A 23119-nucleotide genomic window follows, 5' to 3' on the forward strand; every position below is an offset into this window, starting at 1 on the left:
AAGCAAAACGAACAAAAAAACGACCCTAAAATTTGCAGTAACGTGACAATATTTCGAATTTTTTCTGATTTCACGCCTGCCTCAGATGAACGGTGTGTTTGAGAAGATGCATTTGGGGACAAAAATGAAAAAATAATGAAAATAACGGGCGACATTTTGACACTTTGAGCTGTTCAGTTTCACGTTCAATTTAGATCCAGTTTTGAGAACTAAAACGTCAGCAAAAGAAGTTGAAAATTTTAAACCATTTTAATAGGTCACATCGATATTTCTGAATAGGTAAGTATTTTGATTATTGAAATCTGATGAGATGACGGGGAAAGGGAGGAGAAAGGGGGCAACTGATAATCTCATTGCCTGTTGTAAATTTTCGTTTTGGAAATTTTTTTCAATTTCTCAAAAATGGACGAAAATGGATTATTTAAAACTTTCAAAGTGCTGTAAAATCTACAAATCAACTTTTTTTGAATCATTTTTTCGTATCTTTTTGTGTAATGAATGAAATTATCAACTCGATAAGAAACGCCCAAACCAGTTTCAAAAATTCATGATTCATTAAAACTATGTTTATGTAATTAATGAAAATATAAATCAAAATATTTCGTTTGGATTTCTACATGAAACGTTTTGTGATTTTTAAACATCTTGTAAATGGACTTGAAAATCAGGACCAGACAAATTGGAGTGGAGGGGACCAGAGTTCCCTGGAAAACCTGGTCTCTTCAATGTTAGTGAACTGAAATCATTTTTCAAATAGAAACATTTTTTTTTCTTATCCAAAAATGTTCAAAGCTAAAAAATCTGATATAATAATTGTCAATCCATCTACCAGTACCTTATGTTTAAAATTCTGTCAACACCATCGTAAAAGCTTTGAACAAGCACAGTTAGTCTCGTTAAAATTACAATATGATTTTCTAGTTGAGTCCAGGACTCATTTTCGGTTACTTTTCCAGTATCCAACCCTACCAAAGTTACTGAAAGTAATTTTTGGTTACTTTTTTCAACATTTTGGTTACTTAAAGCTGATTTTTTTCAAATTTTCAAAACTTGATTTTTCATATACATATCCTGTGAGGAAAAAAAATGCTAATAGTATCGATAAATGAGTAATTTGCAAATGTGGATTTATAGTTTGTTTTTTTTCTTTTCTAATTGGAAAGCCTTACTTGTTGTTGAATTTGTCAAAGTCTCGATTTCTGCCAAAAATTATAGCAAAAAATCTCGCTTTCTGTCAAAATTGCCAAATATAGTCTCGTTTCTTGCTAAAAAAAATGGTCGCTTTTCGCAAGAATTTCAAAAAGTTTTGATTCTCCCCCCCCCCAAATACTTACCCAAAAGTCTCGCTTTTCGACAAAAATTACGAAAAAGTAGGTGCTCAGCATTTTTGTGCATATGACGTCCAAAAAATCCTACCTCTTGCTAAAATTGTCAAAATCTTGCTTTTTGCCAAAAATTCTCATTTTTTTAGCAACATTGAAAAGTCTTGCTCTTTTTTCAAAAATTTCCAAAAAAATATCAAAAAATGTTTTTTTTAACCAAAATTTTTCAAAAAAAGTCTCCCCTCTTCGACAGACATTGCGATTAAAAAACATAATTTTCTGGTCGGTAATTCTAAAAAATTGCTGCTTTTTGCTAAAATTGTCAAACTTTTACGTCGTCGTCGTCTTTTTATCTAAATTTTTAAGTAGTCGCGTTTTCCTCCTAAAATCACTCATGAAGTTTCGCTTTGTCAAATTGTCAAAAATAAGTAGGTATCGCTTTGTTGCCCATAATTTTCAAAAAGTATCGCATTTTCTGAAATCTGTCATTTTGTCAAAGTCTTGCTGATCAAAAAATTCTCACTTTTTCAAAAATTGTCCAAAAGTCTCGCTGTTTTGCCAGAAATTTCCCAAAAATTCTCTTTTTTCTGCTAAAATTGACGAAATCTTGCTTTTTGCTAAAATTGGCTTTTTTGCCAGGAATTGAAAATTTCTCACTTTGTTGCTTAAAATTGCTCAAGTCTCGCTTATTTATCAAAACGTTGCAAAATAGTTCTCTTTTTAAAATTTAAAGCCAGAACATTTCAATTTCTAATGTTCAGGGGGTTTTTGACGATTTTTAAAAAAATGCATTGAAATATATTTTACCCTGGTTTTGTCACTTTTATGGTCACTTTTTCAAGCTTTTTTTTTGTTAAAATGACTTTTTTTTGGGGGGGGGGAGAATAGAAGATACTTTTGACGGGTAGCAATGAGAAATTTACCGAATAAATTGAAATTTATTATAACTAATTCAATTTTTTATTTGTCTATTTTTGAATTTTTTGACATTCTGAACCAAAGCTATCCAATTGCGAAAATTTTCAAAATTTATCTACCTTGAAAAATCTCAAACAGCCTGTTTGTTGAAAAAATTATATTTACGTCATTCGTTATCTATCGATGAGCTCTTACACATTTGCAAAACTTGAAAAAAAAATTACCACCTCATCGTGCAAATTTCGAACAAATTAAAATTAAACGTGAAATAGCTCTCTGAGATTTTTTTTTATCGTCGTAAAATTTTAAAATTTTCCTGTGCAGTTTCTTCTTGGGAGAAGTGCCAAAGAACCGAAATATATAGCTACACTTTCTCCTGCCCTTTCTTTAATATTTCGTCGAATTTGTACGAAATTTATCACTTAAATACAACGTAACAAGTACAGTCGTATTTATGTCGAGTAGATAAGTCGAGCATATTGTACAACACATTGTTTTGAGTGTGTTTTTGTCGAATGTTGATTGTACCTAGTTTAATATTTTGTCGTACTTATCTATCTTTTACGATTTTTTTTTACGGTTATTGGTAAATTTGAAAATCTACTCTATGGAGGCGTTGACAAAATTTGCACCTTTGTTGGGGGAAACTTTGGTACTACGCATTTGGCTATTTTGCATTTTACTTTTAATGGGTATAGAGAAAGCTTGAGAAGGATAGTTCATTCAAAAAGTTGTAAAAATATTATAAAAACGTAATTGTGTTTAGATATTTTTTTTTTAACACGATGAAATGCCTATACTTTTGTGTTTAGTCTATGAGAAAGATGAAGGTGTACGTAGATAGAATTTGATCATAGAACTTTGAACCTATTAGGAAAAAGTAAAGATATGAGGGAGTAAGGGGCATGTCACGTAATATTACACACGAGTTGTGTTAATTGTGCGTGCCTTAAATAGTGATAACAGATAGGTATACACGTATCTAAGAGTAAGATGTACCTAATGATATCTAAAGGAAACTACGAGTAGTATCTCGGGTGCACCAAAAAAAATTATGAACAGAGAAGTCAATTTATGTGTGTATTTATAGAAAAATATACGAATAGATGGGTGAATTTTCAAGGAAGACGTAAATGAACACATTGTCGAAATTTTTTATTGTACGTTCTTTAAAATGTTGTAACGAATTCATTGAATAAGAATGGTTGCATACGAGTATGTAGCATTTAATGTGCGTTATTTGGCGAGAAGAATTAATTTGTATTGTTTGCCATCTTCACATGACCTGGGACGATGAGGTACTTCGTATTTGCAAATTGTTAATGGAAATAAATTTAGTCTCGTTAACGAAGCATATGTGTAGTGGTATCCTATTCAATATAGGAATAGGGAAAAAAGAGTAGAGTGATTCGTGCGTTGCTTGTATCAATCATTATCATTTTGTTATTAAGAAAGTTCTTCTTTCTGTACAGACAATTCGTACGAATTGTAAACTAAATAAAAATATTCATTGATGTTACGTCAAGTATATGGCTGCTGGTCTGGTGTTTCGATTAATAATTATTATATCCGCTTAATATTTAAACATAATATTAATATTTACGTGGCCAAAGTAGTTAAAAGATCCTCCTTATCGTATTTATTCGCCTCGTTTGATAGATTTTTCGAATTTATCAAATTTTCTTCTCGCCCTACTAAATACGACCTTAATTAAAGACGATTTTTCTCCTCTTGATTCGACGCGATGTTCGAATATATTCTTTTTTTTTTTTGCCAATGTGAACAATTGACCCGCATGACTGATATTAAAATAGAAGTAGCGAAGGTGCATATGATGAGAAAATTTTAACGGGTTTTGTTTTTGTTTTGTTTTTACAGCTCGAGGTGCCAGTTTAGCTGATTTCATCCAGCCGAGTTTAGTTCAACTTCAGCCGAATTTAGATGATTATATGGATATGTTGGAGCCACTACATGGTAAATTTTTTTTATAGTGTATTTTCATATGAAACGAATAACGAAGGAGGAAATTCGATGAATTTATTCAACTGTTTGAAGAACAGTAAAAGTGCTCATGTAGGAAATGGAGACTTTGGCGACATGACCGATATGTCATGTGGCAAAATTAGAGAGTTCTTTTGTCTACGTTTGAAACTTTTGAACAATTTTATTTTATTGTTATAAAATGTCATTCTTATCAAAATTTGGTTAGTTGTCCTTTTTCCTCGAACACTCGAAGAGATGTTCAACTCAATTGGTAATTTCAATTTGTAAAACAAATAATAGTAATAATGAGTACTTATTGAAACCATAAATTGATCGAAAAATAAATTTTTACATATTTTCGTCCAAAACAAAAGACATTTAGTTGATTCAAAATTCGCCATATCTTCGGTGAACATTTTTTTGTCTGAGTAATGAGTCCTCATTCTGCTAATTTTAGATCAACGAAAAGATATAGAAAAAATTCTAAAGATCTTCGAGGTTATTTTTTTCAACTTTTAATTGAATTTTTGGGTTTTTAGATCAATTTTAGTGTAACTTTTGAAAACTTACACAACTAAAGGATCTTAAAATTTATGGCTAGGTAATTTGAAAATTTAGGCACATTTCTAAAGTTCCTTCAGTACCTAGTTAAGATTGGCCATTTTGTTATAGAATTTCTTTTTGGCGTTGACGTGGATATATTTTTTTGTGCCCGACTTTTGAAAACTTGATAAACAATTTTTGTTTGACTTTTAGTAATTTGGAAAAAATTCCAATGAATTCTTGACATCATGTCAAACTGTGATAAAACATTGAAAAAATTCACAATTTTTGAAATTTTCACTTATTTTGAATTGGACTTTTATAAGATATCTGCTTTTTAAAACTTGGAAAAAATCCTTACTTACATTAGTAAAAATTTTTCAAACTTTTAAAAAAAGATTTTCTGAAATTCTGTCAGGATTTTGAAAACCTGAAGAAATCCTGTAAAATTCTCATCAATGGCATTTTAATAATCAAATTTCAATCACGAAACATGTCCATATGATTCAAAACTTTCCTTAAAGTGGAGACTTTTCTGTTTTTTTTTTGTTCCTTCCTACGATCTTTATTGACGATTTTGAATAAATCAAATTGCTGAGGAACAACTTACTTATAAGTTATAAATCATTCATTTTTTCGTGAAATCGTACAGTATTTCATCCGATTCTTGAAGGTCGCATTGCACTTTTTGTAAAAATACAGAAAAGTCATGACCGAATTTCTAGATCAGAATTCGTCAGAAAAAAATCCATGTAATTTAAACCCAATTTTGATACGAGTAGTTTGCGTGACACTTTTTCAAAACTAAAAAAAATTCATATAGGTAAATACTTAATTTTGCGATCAGAATTCTTCAAAAAAGCTCAAAAAACATTTCCACCGCAATGATTAAATTTCTTCTAAGGTTTTCAGCAATTTTGATAGATTGCATGACTATATTTGAATTTCTTGTAAAGTTTCAACCGGGTTTGATATGTCGTATGACACCTTTTCAAAAATCCAGGAATCATGGCCCAATTTTGGTTTTGAAATTTTAAAAGTTTGCTCAGAATTTTTTTCGTGAAGTTTCGACCCATTTTGATTGGTTATAAGGTCACTATTAAATAATTGTATCAAAGTTCATGTTTATTCGAATTGGGTATAGAGGTGTGTGTAGAGGACACAACTTGAAAATTTGACTATTTTCTGTTGTGAGAACGGTTTTTTCCAAACTGTGGTTCAATTAGCATGGGATGAATTTTTTTCCACCAAGCAATTTTGAAAATTGAGGGTTTTTAGATCCCACCTTCAAAGTATATCTTTTTTGATGTCTAAAACAAATTTTTACAATTTTTTTTTTTGATATAAACAATTGACTTTACAGGAAAAATTAAATAATTTTGAGAAAGAATGGTATACGGTAAAAAAATATTTTTTCCTCTCAAAAATACGAAAATGTGGTGAAATTTCAATTTTTGTTTTAAAATCTCATTTTTGGTATTGAGAGCCATTTAAGAAAATTTTTGGAAATTCTTTCAAACTCATCTTTTTGAAAAAATTGCATTTTTAGTTTTTCAATGGCATTTTTGATAGTTTTTTCAAAAGCGCAGTCACATTTATATTGATGAACATTTAAAAATGTAAAATGACTGATTTTTTGACGATTTTTTTCAGCCAAAAGTGGTCAAGTTTGGATGAAAATTGTTCTTTTTTGAATTCGTAATTATAAAACTGAAAGTCACTCCGTCTTCATTAACTTTTTGGATCAAAGTCAGGTTTTTCTATGTTGTTGTCTTCATTTTTATTTAAAAGTTGTAATCACACCATTTTTGTAGCCGTGAACTCCTTTTCGAGAGATCTCTCCAGCTGACCTGGACAAATATCAAAAAATACGAGTAAATCAATATTGCAATTTCAAAGAAATTGAAAATTTTCAATTCTTTTCATTCGTCTCGATTAAAGCGTATTTTTTCAAGTAGATAAATTCACTCATCATTGATGAAAAAAATGGAGATTTTACAAAAAATCTGTCAACGCCCTGTATTTTTATCTGGAAAATTTGCTTGGCACCTTCTCAAATACTCACTGAATTCTATAAGTGATCAAATAAACGTAAAATGGATTCAGTTTCAAAAAAAAAAAAAAAATCGTAGGTAGCCTAATTGAAATAATTTCCCGATTAGTCAAATTGAATGAAAAAAATTACGTATTCGAGAATCAAAATTCTAAACAGCGTTGGCGAGTAGCCTAATCATTGATCCGTTGAAATTTTCAATTCGTACTACGAGTATTTTTTCTTCCTCCCCTTTGCCTTCATTTGTCATAAAAAATTATTCTCTTAATTTTTCTTTCCTTGAAACCTACAAAGTACGTATCCATTTATTTTATTAATGAACAATGATTGGTAGATGATGATGAATAGCTCAATTTGAAATTCGAAATTAAACTTCCAGTCACGTTTTCGATGCTAATAAGTTGCCTAATTATTTAAATCGAAAGGAAAACTCGATTTTGGTGAATTGTACGAAAACCAAGTCTTCGTCGTCGTCGTAGTCGAATAAACTCGCTTTAATTAAAATTTTCAATTTTCAGATTTACTGTCACCGTCGACGAAGTTGCCATCAGTACCAGAGGAATACCATCCATCGGACGATCTGTATCGTTCGTTGAATGTGAACTACGACGACGTATCTCAGTCGTCGTTTTACCAGCAGGCGACCAACGCTACGATGAATTCGTCGTCTACGGGCATGACCACCGCAACGTCCAATAACGCAGATCAAAAATTCTACCTAAAATCCGACCCCGATCAACCGCTTCAGTTAAGCATACAGCACGATGTCAATTCCAAGGTCGGATATCGTAACAACGCCATGTACCATGAACCGAATGTGAATAATTCTGTATATAATCAAAACAATAACAACGCCAATTATATTCCATATTCGTCGCAAAATTATCACCAGTCTGCTCAGCATCAGACTCATCAAGATAGTATTGTAAATTATTCTCATCAGTCCTCCATCAAGTAAGTTGAATTTTCACGTTTGAGACGAAGACGAGCCGAAGGAAAACTTGGCTAGAGGAGCGAAGTTAAAATTATCGAAATAGAATTTATTGAATTTATTCTTTATCCAAAAATTATTCTTTTCAACTTTTTTGAAAAATTACCATTATTTTTGGAAATAGCTCCTTTAGGGACCAATTTTTCTAGTACTCGTATGTCGATGAATTTCGTCAATTTTGAGAAAGTGAACCAGTCTCCTGCTCTGTTTTCGATCCGTCTCTAATCAACGCCAGCGTTAAATATCATTGTGGCTTACCGGATGTTATTTGATTACAGAAATGCTTCGTCTTCGGTTCCCATCAATTATAATAGTAATTCCATGATGTCTAATCATCATTACGGATCGTATGAATCAGCGAGTTCATATAACGCGTCAACGGGCAATGTACAAGCGGCATATTCGCCTTCCACCAGCAGCAATTACAAAATTCTCTCTACTTCGAGATCCTCCAGATCTAGCAGTTTACCAATGAACTCCGAAGAAGAGATGTTTGCTGTACCTAAGGTATTTTTTTTTTCTTTTATCAATGATACATTAATTTCGAAAAATACCTTCCACCTGAAGTTATGTAAAAAGAAAACCATATTGCATAAGAGAAAAAAATTGGACCGATAACGAAAAATGTTACGATAATGGGAATTTTTTTAAATCGAGTAAATATTGTGATTTTAAATCCGCGATGAAATGTAGACAAGATTCTGCGCTTACCTATACCTAAAACTCGATGTTTATTATTTTGAACGACCTTGATCGAAAGTGAATAAACTCACAGAGTAGGTAAATTTTACAGAGGGGACTTATAATAATGATACACATGCGCGAAGATGTTCTTCGATCTCGAACCCGTTTAACAATTTTACGTAGGTACCTCTCTCGACTCGTAGATTTCTCATCATATTTTGCTATCGCTTATCTTGTTGAAAATTTCAGCAGCATTTGCCAAGGTCGAAGGTAACAGACGTGTACTGTAATTATATAAGTTGAAATGATTACATTCTGTAAATTTCCGTTTTGCGATACGATAAGAGAATTTTAAAAAGGCGATTAAATCAAACTTCGAGATTAATCTGTTCGAATAAAGTTTTAATTTCTGTTGTATTCGTTTTCAAATGATAAGAATTTACTCTTAATTTACTTCTCGTCGTGTTCGGTTTATTTTTGATCTATTATTATATAATTTGAAAAATCTTAGCATATTTTTTTTTCTCATTTTTTCAAATCTTTCGTCTGATTATAGGGAAGAGTTAATCTTTTTGAATTGGTAGATTATGCGGAGAAAAAGGCAAAAGAGGGTTAAATTGTGATGAACCATTTATTGGAAATTGCCTGGTTTTGAAGATAATACTAATTAGTTTTGATATTGATTAGCGATTTATCGATTGATAAAAATTATGAATAATATGGGTATCTGAGGGTGGGAGGTTGAGCTTATATTTCAATTGAGCTGTGCAAATGATTAAGAATATTTTGAAGTTTTTTTTTTTTTTTTTTTTTTTTTTTTTAAATTCTTGGTCCTTTAATTTTTTTAAATCTTGGTCTAGATTATTGAGAAAGAAAGAGAAAACATGTTGATATTATCTCGTTTTGTTTTTCAAAAATTGCTAAAAATTTTCGTGTTTTTGCAATAAATTCCAGAAGTCACTTTTTTGTAAAAATTGCCCATCAGTATCGCTTTTTTGTCAGCAATTTTCAAAAGTTCCTTCTAAGAGGCTTTTCGTTTTTTACCCAAAACTGATTAAATTGTTGCTTTTTTGCAAAAAAAAACTCCAAAAATTGAAAAAAAATTTTTTGTAAGTCATGTTTTTTTTCCAAAAATTACCAAAAAGTCTCGTTTTTCACCAAAAAATTGCAAAAAGGTCTCATTCTTCGACAAAAATTTTGTAGGAGTCTTTGTTTTTTCTTCAGTCGTCATTTTTGCTTAAAATTTTCGCAAATTTTCTTTTTTTATCAAAAATTCTCAACGATGCCTCACTATTATTTTCTGAAAACTGTCAAAACGCCACAATAATTTCAAAAATCAGCCAAAAATCACGTTTTTTGCTGAAAATAGCCGAAAATACCTGTCTTTTGCTATCCAATTATCAAAATCTTGCATTTTTTCAAAAACTCAAAAATTGTCACTTTTTTAAAAAATTTTGTTTTCTGCTATTTTCCAAGTATTGCTTTTTATCAGAAATTATTCAAAGCTTCACTTTTTTCCAAAAGTTGACCAAATCTCGCTGTTTTTCCAGAAATTGACTAAAAGAGCTACTTTATTTCGCTAAAAAATTGTCAGAATCGTTTTTTGTCAAAAATTCCAAGTTTAATTTTTTGCTACTATTATTAAGTCTTACCAAAAAGTTACAAAAAAAGTAGTTCAACTTTTTTGACAAAAATGTAATTTTATTTATTTATTTTTTTGAAGAAAAAACTGGCAGTGATAATTTATTTGAGTAAAAAAAAAAAATGAGGAAAATCCTAACAAGAGAATGTTTTGAACTGGCACTCTACAATTTGAATGAAAACAAGTTGGATTGAAATAGCATGTCCTAAAACCTCGGTAACCAAAATTTCCAACATTGAAATTCATTTTTGGATTTTTAGCGATTTTTTGACTTTTTCATGAAACCTTGAATGATTCCATCAATTCAATTCCCACACATCAACAATTATCTACTAATTTCGAGCATTGAAAAACTATAGTAGGTATTTGGTGATTTGTGGGAGTTTCAATTTGAGAAATTGCCCGCATTACTTCATTTTTCTTTGAAAAATTAATATTTTTCATAAAACTGTTCAAAAATTGTTCTCGAAACAGCTTTTTTGAATTTAGGTATTCAAATTTTCAAAAATTCAAAAATGAATTTTAGCTTCTGAAATTTTGGTTACGAGGGTTTCAAGATATGCTCTTTCGATCTAGCTTGAATTTCTTCAAATCGGATAGGGACAGTTGAACAAATTCCTTTGTTAAAAGAGAAACAATATCCTTATAAGAGTCTAAAAAAAAAAAAATCAACTCTGTATTTTATTAAATTTTCGTATTGATATTTTGACGAAAGTTTATGATCAGCGATTTTAATTTAAATAGATGAAAAATGGATACTTTTTTTCTAAAGCAAACTCTTTGATTATCATATTTTTAATTTTTCCTGAATTAATTTTGTTTTCAGCTTTCGCAAAGAGGTCGATCTCGTAGTGGTTCTAGCTTATTTAATATTCAAAACCGATATTTACCAAGCGAACAGTCGAGTTCAGACGCAGTTACCAGCAGTACCTTACTTACCCAACTACTCACCACTAATAGTAAGTACATAATATAAAGATATCACGACCTACAGACCGATGATTTTGGCTCAAACGCGAAAGATCTATTATCAAATCTAATAGAATTACCTTCCACCAGGACATTATGGTTACCATGGAAGTTATCAGCTGGCAAATTGCTCGACTTCTGGTAGTAATAATTATGGTATGATGGTATGCGATTCTCGGACATGTTGTACGATACACGATAGTCACCGTCAAGTGCCCCATTGTACGGCATTATTGGGCCGAAGGTCGAGAACCCCGGATCATGTTTTGTCGTCGAATTCAAATCCGGTCGGATATTGTAAACCTAGAACACCTTTAGTATCTAGTCAAAGGTACTGGTTGAATTTTAATAAATGCATTTAAAATTCCTCCAAGGTATCTTATATTGTATTATCTAATGTATGTGATTAATTGGATTACAGTTACGGCGAAGGATCGTTGATTAACTTATCGAATAATCAAAGAGAAGATGCTGCCAGCGAGAGGGATTATTATCCGGGCGATTCGGCCAACAGCGCCGCTAATTCTTCGGGAGCTTTGGCTCTGAGCTGTTCCAGACGTCATTCTCAATGTGTGACGAAAACGCCTTATGACAAGTACTCGGCTACCTCGCCTACGTACCCAGGTCCAAATCGTACCACCGCCACTATTGGTAGTTATCATTCGATGAATATGCCTTCGTCTCCGTCACCTAATTCGCCTTTCGTTTTCAACGCCACGCAGCAAAGTAACAGCGGTGTCGATATGTCACCGTCGCCGTCGTCGTCTTCGAATATGATGCAAGTGAGTTTCCTTCGAGAATTGAAGACGTTATTGATCTTATAGATGTAATTTTACTCTGTGGGAATTCGAACCCCTTTTAAGGAAAATTGAGGACATCTATCGAACGTTTTTACCAAATTTCAAGCCTCTAAATCGAATAGAATGGGTACCAGAGATGACTTATAATCAGAAACCATTAAAAAAAATTCCCCTAAATCATATTTTTTAATGCTATACAGAAATGAGGAGTTGAAATGACCTTGAATTGCCATTTTTCTAGCACATTTGTGTGATTTTTGCCTTGATGAGGTGGCCTTGAAAAATTCAATTTTTGCGCTGCATTTTTTATTGCTGCGAGTTTTCAAAAGACTTTTTTAAAGAATGAAGAAAAACTGTTGAAATTTTTACCCCAGCTAAAAACGTATTCCGAGCGTCTCTCAACGTTTTAAAAAAATGTAAGGGATGAATTTTATAAAAAATTTTCAATTTCTGCCTCAGAATCTTTTATGAAATCCATTTTGTTAAGAAAAAATTTCCTGTGGTTCCTTAAACAATTTGAAAAGAAGATCATTTCGAGTATTTTGAGGCAGAAGAGAGAAATGAAACATTCGTCAAGCATTCTTGTTGTTTCATTTGTTTGATTTTTCCCATTTTTTTTTTGCTTTATAAGAGAGTGATTAACAGAACGTAATTTTAAAAAAATCATTTTAGAATTATTGCATAAAGAATTAATTAACGGAAAATTATTCAAAGTGATGTTTTTTTTTCATCCAAGAATTACTTTTTTTTGGTAAATTTTTTCAATTTTTTTTTAGGGTCATTTAGAGAAATCGCGATGTATGAAATTGAAATATTGTGAAAATTACTTTTGTTTCATATCATTGCTTTGATTTTTTGAATGTGTAATATTATTTAAAAAGTAATTTTGGGGGACTCATCTTTACGAAGAAAATTAAAATGAATAAAATGTAGCCTGTTTCAAAACATAATTTTTTGAGAATTAATTTTGAAAATTTTGAAATTTCAATACTATAATTTTTAATTTACTTTTTTCATTTTTTCAACTTTTATGGAGCTTTTGTTATTATGTACTAAATTTCTTTCAAAATGATAAATCATTTTCTCATAAAATCCAACGAGCTCAGGAGGTGAGAAAATCGAAATTAGGGCAGTTTTTTTGATGCTTCTGCTTCCTAAAGTAATTAAATTTTTCTGTGATAATAATTCCCTATTTTTTGTTTTTCCTCGAAAAGATGTACTGAGGCTCTCAAAGTTGAAAAATGAATCTAATTAGTGCAATAAAAGAAATATTAATTGAAAATTCTCGATTTCCATGACAGAATTTGTTACAAAGCGCCTTTCTTTAGAAAAAATCCTTCGAAAGGTGGAAAAAAGAAAATAATAAGATCAGCGAACATTTTCTAGATTGGAAATTTTCAATTTCTGCCTGAGAATTCCTTTAAATAATTTCTTTTTCAGGAAAAGACCTTTTCTGTTCGCCGGAATCCCCTCCCCCATTTTTTAAACAAATTTTCTAAAAAAAAAAAAACTTGAGACATGTATTATTACAATTATTTACGTTGTTTATTTATTTTTGCCATTTAGATGGTGAATAATACCAGCACGTCGAGCAGTCCTAAGCTTCCAAGTTCACCTTCTACCAGTGAAAGTTTAAGTTTATCACCGTTAACGGTCAGTAGTCCTATACGTACAACGCCTTCATCACCAACCACCAAGTCTTCCTCGTCTACCCCCTATAAGGTAATATTCAAGATTATGACTGTATTAAGTACATAATTATAATGCTTCAATTTTTTTTCACTTTATACAATACTGTTCCGTTAATTAATTAATTAAAATCATCAACTAGTTAGATGACTTGAACTGCTCTTGAGCTTAAAAATCAGTTTTACTTTTGTCTACTTCATAGGAACATCGTCGAGTTTGTCATATCAACGCTGAGCAAAAACGAAGATGTAATATTAAAAATGGATTCGATACTTTGCACATGCTTATACCTCATTTGATACAGAATCCCAATACAAAGGTATGCAATACTGGATGGATACTTGGATTATTGGAACACCTGGTCGAATTTATACTCAATTGATCATTATTCATTTTCGAAATTAATTACAGATGAGTAAAGCAGCGATGTTACAAAAAGGTGCTGAATACATTAGGCAGCTTAGAGGAGAACGTGGTCAGCTCAAAGAAGAAATTGAATCGTTGAAGCAACAAGTTGAATCGTTAAATTCGGCTATTAGGTTAGAAATTTCTCATCTTTGTAAACCAATGGGGAAAAATCGAGCAGTTTTTAAAAATGGTGTTTTCTTTTTTCAGTAATTGTCAGTCATTGTTACCAGCAACTGGTGCCCCGATATCAAGACATAAAGCGAATAAAATGAAAGAAATGTTCGACGAGTATGTGAAAGAACGTACTAAACAGAATTGGAAGTTTTGGATTGTATCCTTTTTCAACATTTTTATCACTGAATTTTGATTTTTATTATTTTTTGGGGGAAATTAGATGGGTAATTTAGCGTATCAATTTTTCCTTGACTCGTGTAATTTTTCAGCTAAGCTTAATATGCGAACCTTTACTGGCTTCGTTCAATTCTACCGTATCGACAGCCAGTGTCGAAGAACTTTTCCGCACCACAATCCAGTGGGCTGAACAATATTGTTCACTCGTTGATCTCAGACCAAGTAATTATCTCGCTAATTTCGTGCAGAGTTGATGAAAATTTGCAACTCTTTACCTATTAATTCTTTTCTATTTTTTCTTGTTATTTCAGTTGTATTAAACGCTTTACGTCATTTATGCACGTCGACGGAAATTTTAACAAATCCGAATCAGTTATCAGAGGAAGCGAAAAATGTAGTTTTCAACACGTCTAGACCTTCGACAAAAAGTTAAGAAAGAAAAATACCCGCATGTTACCAAATTTTGAAACTTTCCGCATTTGAATTGAAAATGGAAAAAATCACGTCGTTTTACAATAAGGTTAGAATTTTTAATGTTTAATTTGTTTTCTTTCTTTTTTTTTTTATTTATTGATCTTTTTGTGACTTTTTTATATAAATTGAATTTACAGCTATGCAAATTGTGATACATATTTTTTTACTTGTTGATTCATGGTTAAAACTTTAGTTTGTTTAATTTTGTTACGAAATATATAATGAGAATGAAAACGTGTTTTTTTATTCGATGAAATGAGCGAGTATAAATTTTTAAAATTCCTGGCTACAGCCATCGATTAACGTTCCTCTTTAAGGTTCAACTCATTTGAATCACTTATTAGAGAAGGGGCGTAAGTCACAGTTTTGGCATAAATCGTTTTTTCACTAAAATCGACTCCTTTCATGTCGACTCACATCATGCTAAAAAATGGCGTAAGTCCATGCTTCATACTCCTACTTTGATAGCACCAGAGTTTTCATCTATTAGAGAAACGGCGCAAGTCCTCGGACTTGCGCCGTTTCTCTTCCAGCTGAAACATAGTGCCCATATAACACACTACAGATGTTGCCTATTGAAGAAAGGGCGTAAGTCCTGAACCTATCTATGCGCTTTCTTCTACGTGAAATAGGTACGGACTTGCGCCGTTTCTCTTCCTGCGGAAACATGGTGCCCATATAACACACTACGGATGTTGCCTATTGAAGAAAAGGCGTAAGTCCTGGACCTATTTATGCGTTTTCTTCTACTTGAAATAGGTACGGATGTTTTTGGAACTACACTATAGCAAATTAAAATATGAAACAGATTGGCTGTTTGCTTTCATCCCGGATCTCTCATGGTGGTTGTAAATTTAAATTTATTCGATAACAGTCAGCATCCTAAATTTTGTGTTATTATATTGAATAATTTTTCTTGATTTAAACACTACAATAATGTCAGATCATGCTAGTGACGATGATTTTTGCGAACCAAAACCAAAGGAAAAAAAAGGTTTTCGTAATCCTGAATACTTTACTAGGTTACGTTTGAGATGTTGGTTTAATTTCAATTAGATAAGTCGAAAATCTCATGTTTTATTTTTGTAAAGTCGAAAATGTAACATTATTAATATCGAAATTCAGATAAGTTTGATTTATGCCATTTTTTATTTTTTTTTCATAAATATTGAAGTAATAAAAAGGTTCAGAAGACGACTTAATTGACTTTTAATTTCATTTTGTGGCAAAATATACTGTTTTCAGCAAAAAAACTTGAAAAAAACTTGAAAAAAAAAATCTATTAGAGAAAGGGCGTAAGTCCAAAACCTTCGATCGAACCTCGCTAGGTTGCGCTGAACTCAAGATTTGATGTAATTAGTGAAAAATACTCGGCTTGATAAGTACTTTTTCGTGGTGCAATCGTTTTTCAAAAATTTTCGAAAGTTTAGTAGTAAAACAGTTTTTTCCTTCTCCTGTAAAATTTTATTTTTGGGACTTACGCCCCTTCTCTAATAAGTGATTCATTTAGTAATTTTATAAGATATTGTTAACTTCATCTTTCAAGTGAGTACATCGTTGCCCAGATTGAATAGAAATTAGTTGCAAGAAAGTGAAGATCCTTAAAATGAACATGGGAAAGTAAGAAAAAAAGTTCACTGATCAATTTACACGACGTATTGAAAATGAACGCGAGGAACGAAAGATTTATTTAACTTGGAAAAACACACATAAGAATAGGCACATCTGATGAATTATTTACAGAAGTACGAGTATAAAAAAACGAATTAAATAATACATATAAAACAAGCGTGAGGCTAAGAATCCCACCACCCTTTCACTTCAAATAAGTCTTCTTTTTCTTTAGCTTCTTTCGCAGCTTTTTCAGCTCGTAATTGACGTATTGTTTCCTTCAGAGACGCGTTTTTATTTTGTAATCTTCTGACTTTCACACTTAAAACTTTGATGGTTTTACTTTTCTTATCGATAACTTTACGAAAATTTTGAATACTGATTTTAGCCACCTCGAGCGAATTAATATCGTCGTCTCTTAGATCACCAGGGTAGTACATTCGTTTTTTTCTTCCTACGTAAAAAAAATATTCGCAAATTAATAAAGAATTAATAAGCTACGTAAAGCTAACAAAGAGGTATAAGTACGAAGAGATACCTGACGGACTATACACCGCAACGGATTTTTTTTTGGCAGTTTGGTTTGAAGACGATGCAGACCTAGGGATTGATACAAATTAATGAAGAATTCAAATAGGCCTACAAAGGTGAAAGTGATCAATTTGTACTCGTTATTCGTTGAATTATTGTTGTCCGCAACTTGATCTTCGTAACTTGGAATGAAAATGTTGACGATATCGTTTGAAATGGAATTCGAAGTTGTTTTATCATTTATAGCGGACGTTCTCGGAGACGTATTACATTCTTCGTAGTCTATCGAAATGATCGAATCTTCGTCTTGATTTCGAGCAGTATATGAGCTATGCAAAAAAAAGTAGGTATTATTTTACAGGAATCTTAATCTTGAGTAAATTAATAACATTGCATACTGGTCAGATGGTTCGATGGTAACGCATTCTACATCACTTGAGCTGTCTTCGTTATTTGTTTTATTGCGATCAACAGGTATAAACCTGGAGAATAATAAAGTTACATACTTAATCACAGTGCATTTGAAATATTCTAAATATTAATGCAGTAATAATAATTACTCGAATTGATAGTCGTCAAAATATATCGATGGGATGGCATTCGATGCTAGTTTTCGTTTACCGTTATTTCCCATTGTAACGTACTTCGGTTTAAAATGAAGGTGACAAAGATTGTAGTTTCCTTCACCAAATTCGAATTCGCAAAATTTTTCCCATTTTTCTTTCATCGCCGCTTCTTTAGGAATACTACGAATAAAAAAGAATTACGAGGATGTTGCTTTCAGATTCGAACTTTGAAATAAATATTCGTCGCTTACGGAAAATACGTGAGATCAAGGGAGTTATTGCCACACAAGATACATTTCTTCGTCTTCGAATACCTAGAAATACAAATCATCATTCGAGATTAATGCGCAATTGATATAATTTCAATTTGAAATGGCTATTTTTTACCTTTTCGCCGGAATTGGTTTGGTTTCTTTTTGAACTTGAAGAGTCGGTACAGATCCACCTTTCAAGATTCTCTGATCTGCCTCAGTAATAATGCAATCCGGTGTAAAATGTCTGGAGCATAGTTTTGATTCCTTTCGCCATCTAAGCCCATCCGATTTGAGAAAATCCAACCATTTTTCCTTCACCTCGGCGTCAGTTGGAAAACTAGGATAGTTGAATTGAATGAAAACAACAGTGAAGTAATATACAATTTTGCAATTATTTGACCCACTGAACACGAATCAGAGGTACTCACCTGAAATAGTCTAAACGACTTTTCTTAGTTTTACATTTCACACAAACTGGCATTTTTCATAGTTTCAAAAATTCAAATAGTTGCCCGATTTTTCAAAAATGAAATAAAATTATCAAAAGTTCGCGCAAATTATAAAATGAAGTCATAAACTGATAATAAAAAGACTTCGCAATTTCGCGCATGCGCCAAAGCCTACCGCTATCGTAATATGCTGAATGCCGGGTAGAAAATGTCAGCAATGTGAAGGCGTTGTTATATCCTGACGGCTTCAAAACTGTAAACAAACCGTTATCTCAAATCGCGCCCAAACATTTTCAAAAAATCGGAATTTTGTAAATTGAAATTTGGAGTGTGCATTTAAATTGAAATTGATTCGTTCTTTGTGAATAATTATAGAAATTCTGTACGAAATTTCAAATAAGAGACAACTGCAACGATAAAGTAAGCATCAACTTTTAAATAGTTACTAAAATGCAGCTGCTATTTCAACTGATGAATTATCTCATAATTCCGTTTATATTTCACAGCATTAAAGATGAACGTTACATACAGAAGACCACGTAGAAAAAGCATGCTTGGCACTCGTCTCAGTATTCTACACGATAATATAGAACTTGGTCGCGAAGATATACAACCACCGCAAGAAAACATCGAAGTTAAACCTGTCCCTGACTTGAAACCGTATATTGAAACTCGTTCGAGAAAAGCTCAAGAAGATAGCGAATCATTCACCCAAGTACTCAAAAATATAGAAATTCTACTGGAGAAAAATTCAGAAACTTTGAAAACCCTGTTACAAGAGCGCGAACAACTAGAGAAAATCGAACAAATGCTGAGAAATAAGATAAATTCGAGTAAAGACGAATCCGAAACGTGTAAAGAAAATCAACCTCCTAATGAAAATACTCCGACAAAATTCAAGCAGAAATCTAATCAAGGGAATAATCGCTCCAACGAGAACACTCCTACGAAGCTATTCTCAACTCACGAAGGCAATAAAAACAACGATGGATTTGTCGCACCCCATAATCCTGCTATTGATACGATGCGATCTTCTATTAAATTTTTGAAAACTCCGAGGCCTTCTCGGCAGACCAGAAAATCTATTATGTTGACCCCTCATTCGTTTTCATTTTCTATACATAAACAATTCGAGAGTCTGAAGGAGTGATACACTTTAGTACTATCCATTTATTACGTTGAATGGCGGAAAGTATTATTTATTGTAAAACAAATTTGACTATTTTATATTCTCCATATCATGATTTGATGTAAATCAGACATTTCTGTATGAAGTAACTTCGACTATTGTGTGTACATATGTATTTTGGGTTTGGGACTTCGTAATCGTATAGTAGTTTTATTTCATAGTACCTCTGTTTGTAACTTTTTTACTCGACAAGCTTGTCATTTTATATAAATTTGATGGAAAAGATTCGTTTTCAAAATTGTAATTCTCTATCGTTAGTGTTGGTAGTAAATTAGATATCGTTTTGTCGTGACTGAAATTATGTATCATTTAAATAATTTTTTTAGAATATTCGTATCATTTCAGATTATCTCTATAATACTTATGTAAGAAGTAGAAATTCGCAATTAAAATTGCTACCTTGGATACAGAATTTGTTTAATTCAAAGATTCATAATAATTCTATACGAGCTCATCTTATTGAACTAATAAAATGGTCATCTAAATATTGATACGTTACGCTTTAAATTAGAATCAAGAAATTGAATGGTGAATACACGTTGGAAGAAGGCTCACTTCAATAACTGGTCATGAATATGTCCGAAATATGAAAAACTTCTGGACTGCTAATGCTATTATGTTTGAGAGTATGGGTAATTGAATACTCATGGTGTCATTGGATATGGCGATCGAAGTCTTGAAATGAGATGAATCGTTTAAAAAAATGTAATTGTAATTCCTTTAAGGTGATCCGAACACGAAATCATAAGTAGGTACCTTACTTGTTGAAGCTGTGCTCATTTCCATCATCGCGTCATCGCTTTTATCTCTCATTAGTCAATAATCATTACTCATCAGAATCTTTTGCAGTTAGACCTTGTCAGAGATGTGCCGGTTTAATAAATTTAAACATCTCTAGAATTATTCCATGAATTTTGCAAATAGTGACTAGGTATCAGCAAATCTGCACTTCTGAATTCTGGTGAAACTTCATTTTCAGGGTGAATTCATGCCTTGTCACAGGATGAATAGGTAACTGTGCTTCGAGAATGAGAAATGATGTAGTCCTAGTCCACAGGATCAAATAACAGAAAGATGTTATGACTTTCCCGCAAAAATAATAATAGTTCATGAGTGCTGACATCAAATATTCTCCGAGATTTTCATTTTCCAAGAGACAGAAGGATATCATTATCGTTACGAAATAATTGCAATTGCTTCTTGTATGACTAAGTAGGTGGGTAATTCTCAAAAAAAAGTAAAAATCGTGTACATGGCAAATTTCTCAAAGGTTTTAGCATGAAATTAAAAATATTTTTTTTGGTCCATTCAAGGATCATCCCCCACACATTTCACAGATGGTATTGAGATGTTTAGCCCCTACTTTTATTGGTGTACATTCGATTTTATACCCCAAATGTGTTTCGACTTGACTGTCACACGCCATGTTGTTGAAAATGAATGTTATAAAGTGTCATAAACTTCATTTTTTTGGGGAAAAATTGACACATTCTCATTATCATAGAACACGAAGGTCCATTATTGTGTAAATTGCAATTGGAATAACCCCATATAGGAAGCTCACATTTCACATTTGAAAACTGTCACACACTTTTTGCGCAAATTTTAGAGCAATTTTCAATTAGTTTTGGTAGCTTCCCAATCCAACATTCTTTTCTGGCGAGTGGCTGCACTGGTTCACTGTCCTCATAAAAATGTTACCCCGCAACGTTATTTTCAAAACCTACGCAATGGCTCGTTCTGATCGTACTTGTCTCTAAAAATATGATATTTCGCAAAATCGGTGTCCTTCGGCTTGCCTTTTCATTTACCCTGCTGAAGCCGCCAAAAACGATAATTGAGAAAGGGAAGTTATTCTACAGATAAGTACACATTTATTACGTGTTAAAAATCGAATAATGTCCAGTAGGTAAGGCTAGAAACAAAAAAACGTTGAGATTGTCCTTCGGCTTGTCCAGCACCCATTTGTCCTTCGACTTGGCCAAATTTCAGACAGCTATACTTTTATCGCGCTAGTCGACATATTATTACACGATTGTATGTACAAGCAAAATTTGACATTTTCTCCCTCCCCACGCCTCACCATCCTCCTCTACATAAAAAATAACTCCAGATTCGAATTCTACGACCTCGAAAACATATCAATCGACGTACTTATTACACATCGATGAGGGTCGAATCCTAATTATCATTGTTTTAGAGGGCCGGGGTCCACAAAGGGGGGATTGAATTGAGGCCAACACTAGAAAAGGGATCTGGGACACCTATACAAATGATTCCCTCTTGAAATTTTCTAAAAAAATGATTTTTGTTTTTCAAAATTATGCACATCAAAATTGACCTTTTTTTGAGAATTACCCACGTACCTATATGTATTTATTACGAAAACTTAGCATAGGTATAAATAATTGTATACCTACCTGCACAAGAGCCGCTACGGGAGCCGGAGGTTCTTTTTAGGGTGGCGGGGAGTTGTCGATTGAAAATTAGAAAAAAATACTCACACCAATTTTGCAGAATGAAAATAGTGAGTTCTTGACGTTGAATACCGAAGCGTCAAAGCTACAATTTTGCCGATTTTTGAATTTTTGGAAGCTTCATAATGCGGAATTTTTAAATTTTGGACTTGAAAAAGAGAAACAGATCGGCCCGAGCGAAGCGATGAAGGCAAAAGAATTCAAAAATTCATATAGGTATCGAAAGAAAAAGATACATATAAAAACGGCAAGATTTTTCACGTGGGGAGTTGGTTTAAAAAAAGAATATGTTGAATGAAAAAAACGAAATGAGGTCCAATGCTTCCAGAAATTTGTGTTTTGAAAAGTAAAACAATGTTTTTTCATATGAAGAGTTTATTTTTTTGGTTCAAACATTTTTTGGATTTTGACAATACTTACCTATTTTTTTTAGAAAGTTCAATTTTGAAAAAGAAAAGCAAACTGTTCGGATCGAGTTTAGCGAAGGCAGAATTTTTTGAATTTTTTAAAATGTAGGTACCTACTCGAAGGTATACCTAAATCAAGATTCAAGAAGTAAAAACATCATTTTGCATTTACTTCCTATTGACATTATTTTCTAAAAGGTACGACCTTTGGTACGACAGATATTTTTCAAGTGAACTGGTGCAGAAGGTGCCGAAAATGAAATTCAGAAATAGAAAAACTATTAGGTCAGACTGCGCAAGGCGAGAGCAAAAGCTTTCAAATTTTCAAAAAATGTGTAAGTAAAATAATTCAAGTTCCAAAAAAGTCGACAAATTAGAGCAAAATACTATGCATTCTTTTCTATTTATTATTCAAATAATTATTTCATCTGCATCTCCATTCTGAGACTCGCACATTTTGGGAAATGCGATAGAAAGAAACTAACGCGGTGGCGGTGGGGAGGGGCAGAAGAATTAGCCAATTGCAGCGTAATGTGATAAGTGTGATAGGTAAGAAAGGCGTGATAAATGATAACGCCAAGATAACGCCATGAATGAAATATGCTGGAGCTGGAGCTCGAGTTGCTTCATTGCTTTGCTTGTTTCTTTTCTTTTCGACTTTATCGTCCTTCATAATATTTTCGAGTACCTTGTTAGTTTATGTTTTATGATTGCGTATTATAAATTTAATTCGCTAAGGGCTGCCGCGAGTCAAAACTTTTGAATTTTGAATACTTGCGAGTATTGCGTCACATGGTGATGAGTGGTG

General features: G+C 32.3%; 3 protein-coding genes across 4 annotated transcripts in view; 2 read left to right on the forward strand and 1 right to left on the reverse strand.

Moving 5' to 3' along the window:
- Mondo (mondo) overlaps nt 1-15061 on the forward strand; it is a 53879-nt gene extending 38818 nt beyond the window's left edge. The window contains exons 6-17 of one of the 2 annotated variants that reach the window (XM_065358240.1): nt 4119-4214; nt 7338-7773; nt 8089-8317; nt 10963-11095; nt 11196-11436; nt 11527-11887; nt 13472-13627; nt 13797-13913; nt 14006-14133; nt 14210-14333; nt 14446-14575; nt 14665-15061. In XM_065358240.1, coding sequence (XP_065214312.1) covers nt 4119-4214; nt 7338-7773; nt 8089-8317; nt 10963-11095; nt 11196-11436; nt 11527-11887; nt 13472-13627; nt 13797-13913; nt 14006-14133; nt 14210-14333; nt 14446-14575; nt 14665-14786 — 2273 coding nt within the window. In that variant the 3' untranslated portion in view covers nt 14787-15061. Of the gene's footprint in view, nt 1-4118; nt 4215-7337; nt 7774-8088; nt 8318-10962; nt 11096-11195; nt 11437-11526; nt 11888-13471; nt 13628-13773; nt 13914-14005; nt 14134-14209; nt 14334-14445; nt 14576-14664 lie in introns of those variants that run through there. The other variant, XM_065358241.1, reaches the window with a different exon arrangement.
- Nucleotides 15062-16485: 1424 nt separating this feature from the next.
- Nucleotides 16486-18374, reverse strand: LOC135840026 (uncharacterized). The gene is made up of 8 exons (XM_065356339.1): nt 18218-18374; nt 17923-18126; nt 17787-17849; nt 17530-17715; nt 17368-17451; nt 17107-17298; nt 16977-17038; nt 16486-16892 (listed from the first exon to the last, which is right to left on the reverse strand). The coding sequence occupies exons 1-8, from the start codon at nt 18268-18270 to the stop codon at nt 16624-16626; spliced, it is 1113 nt and encodes a 370-aa protein (XP_065212411.1). The 5' UTR covers nt 18271-18374; the 3' UTR covers nt 16486-16623.
- Nucleotides 18375-18504: 130 nt separating this feature from the next.
- Nucleotides 18505-19832, forward strand: LOC135840027 (uncharacterized). Its single transcript, XM_065356341.1, has 2 exons — nt 18505-18658; nt 18745-19832. The coding sequence occupies exon 2, from the start codon at nt 18753-18755 to the stop codon at nt 19386-19388; it is 636 nt and encodes a 211-aa protein (XP_065212413.1). The 5' UTR covers nt 18505-18658; nt 18745-18752; the 3' UTR covers nt 19389-19832.
- Nucleotides 19833-23119: the final 3287 nt, after the last annotated feature.

This window comes from Planococcus citri, chromosome 3 (genome assembly GCF_950023065.1).
Source record: "Planococcus citri chromosome 3, ihPlaCitr1.1, whole genome shotgun sequence".
Classification (NCBI taxonomy): domain Eukaryota; kingdom Metazoa; phylum Arthropoda; class Insecta; order Hemiptera; family Pseudococcidae; genus Planococcus; species Planococcus citri.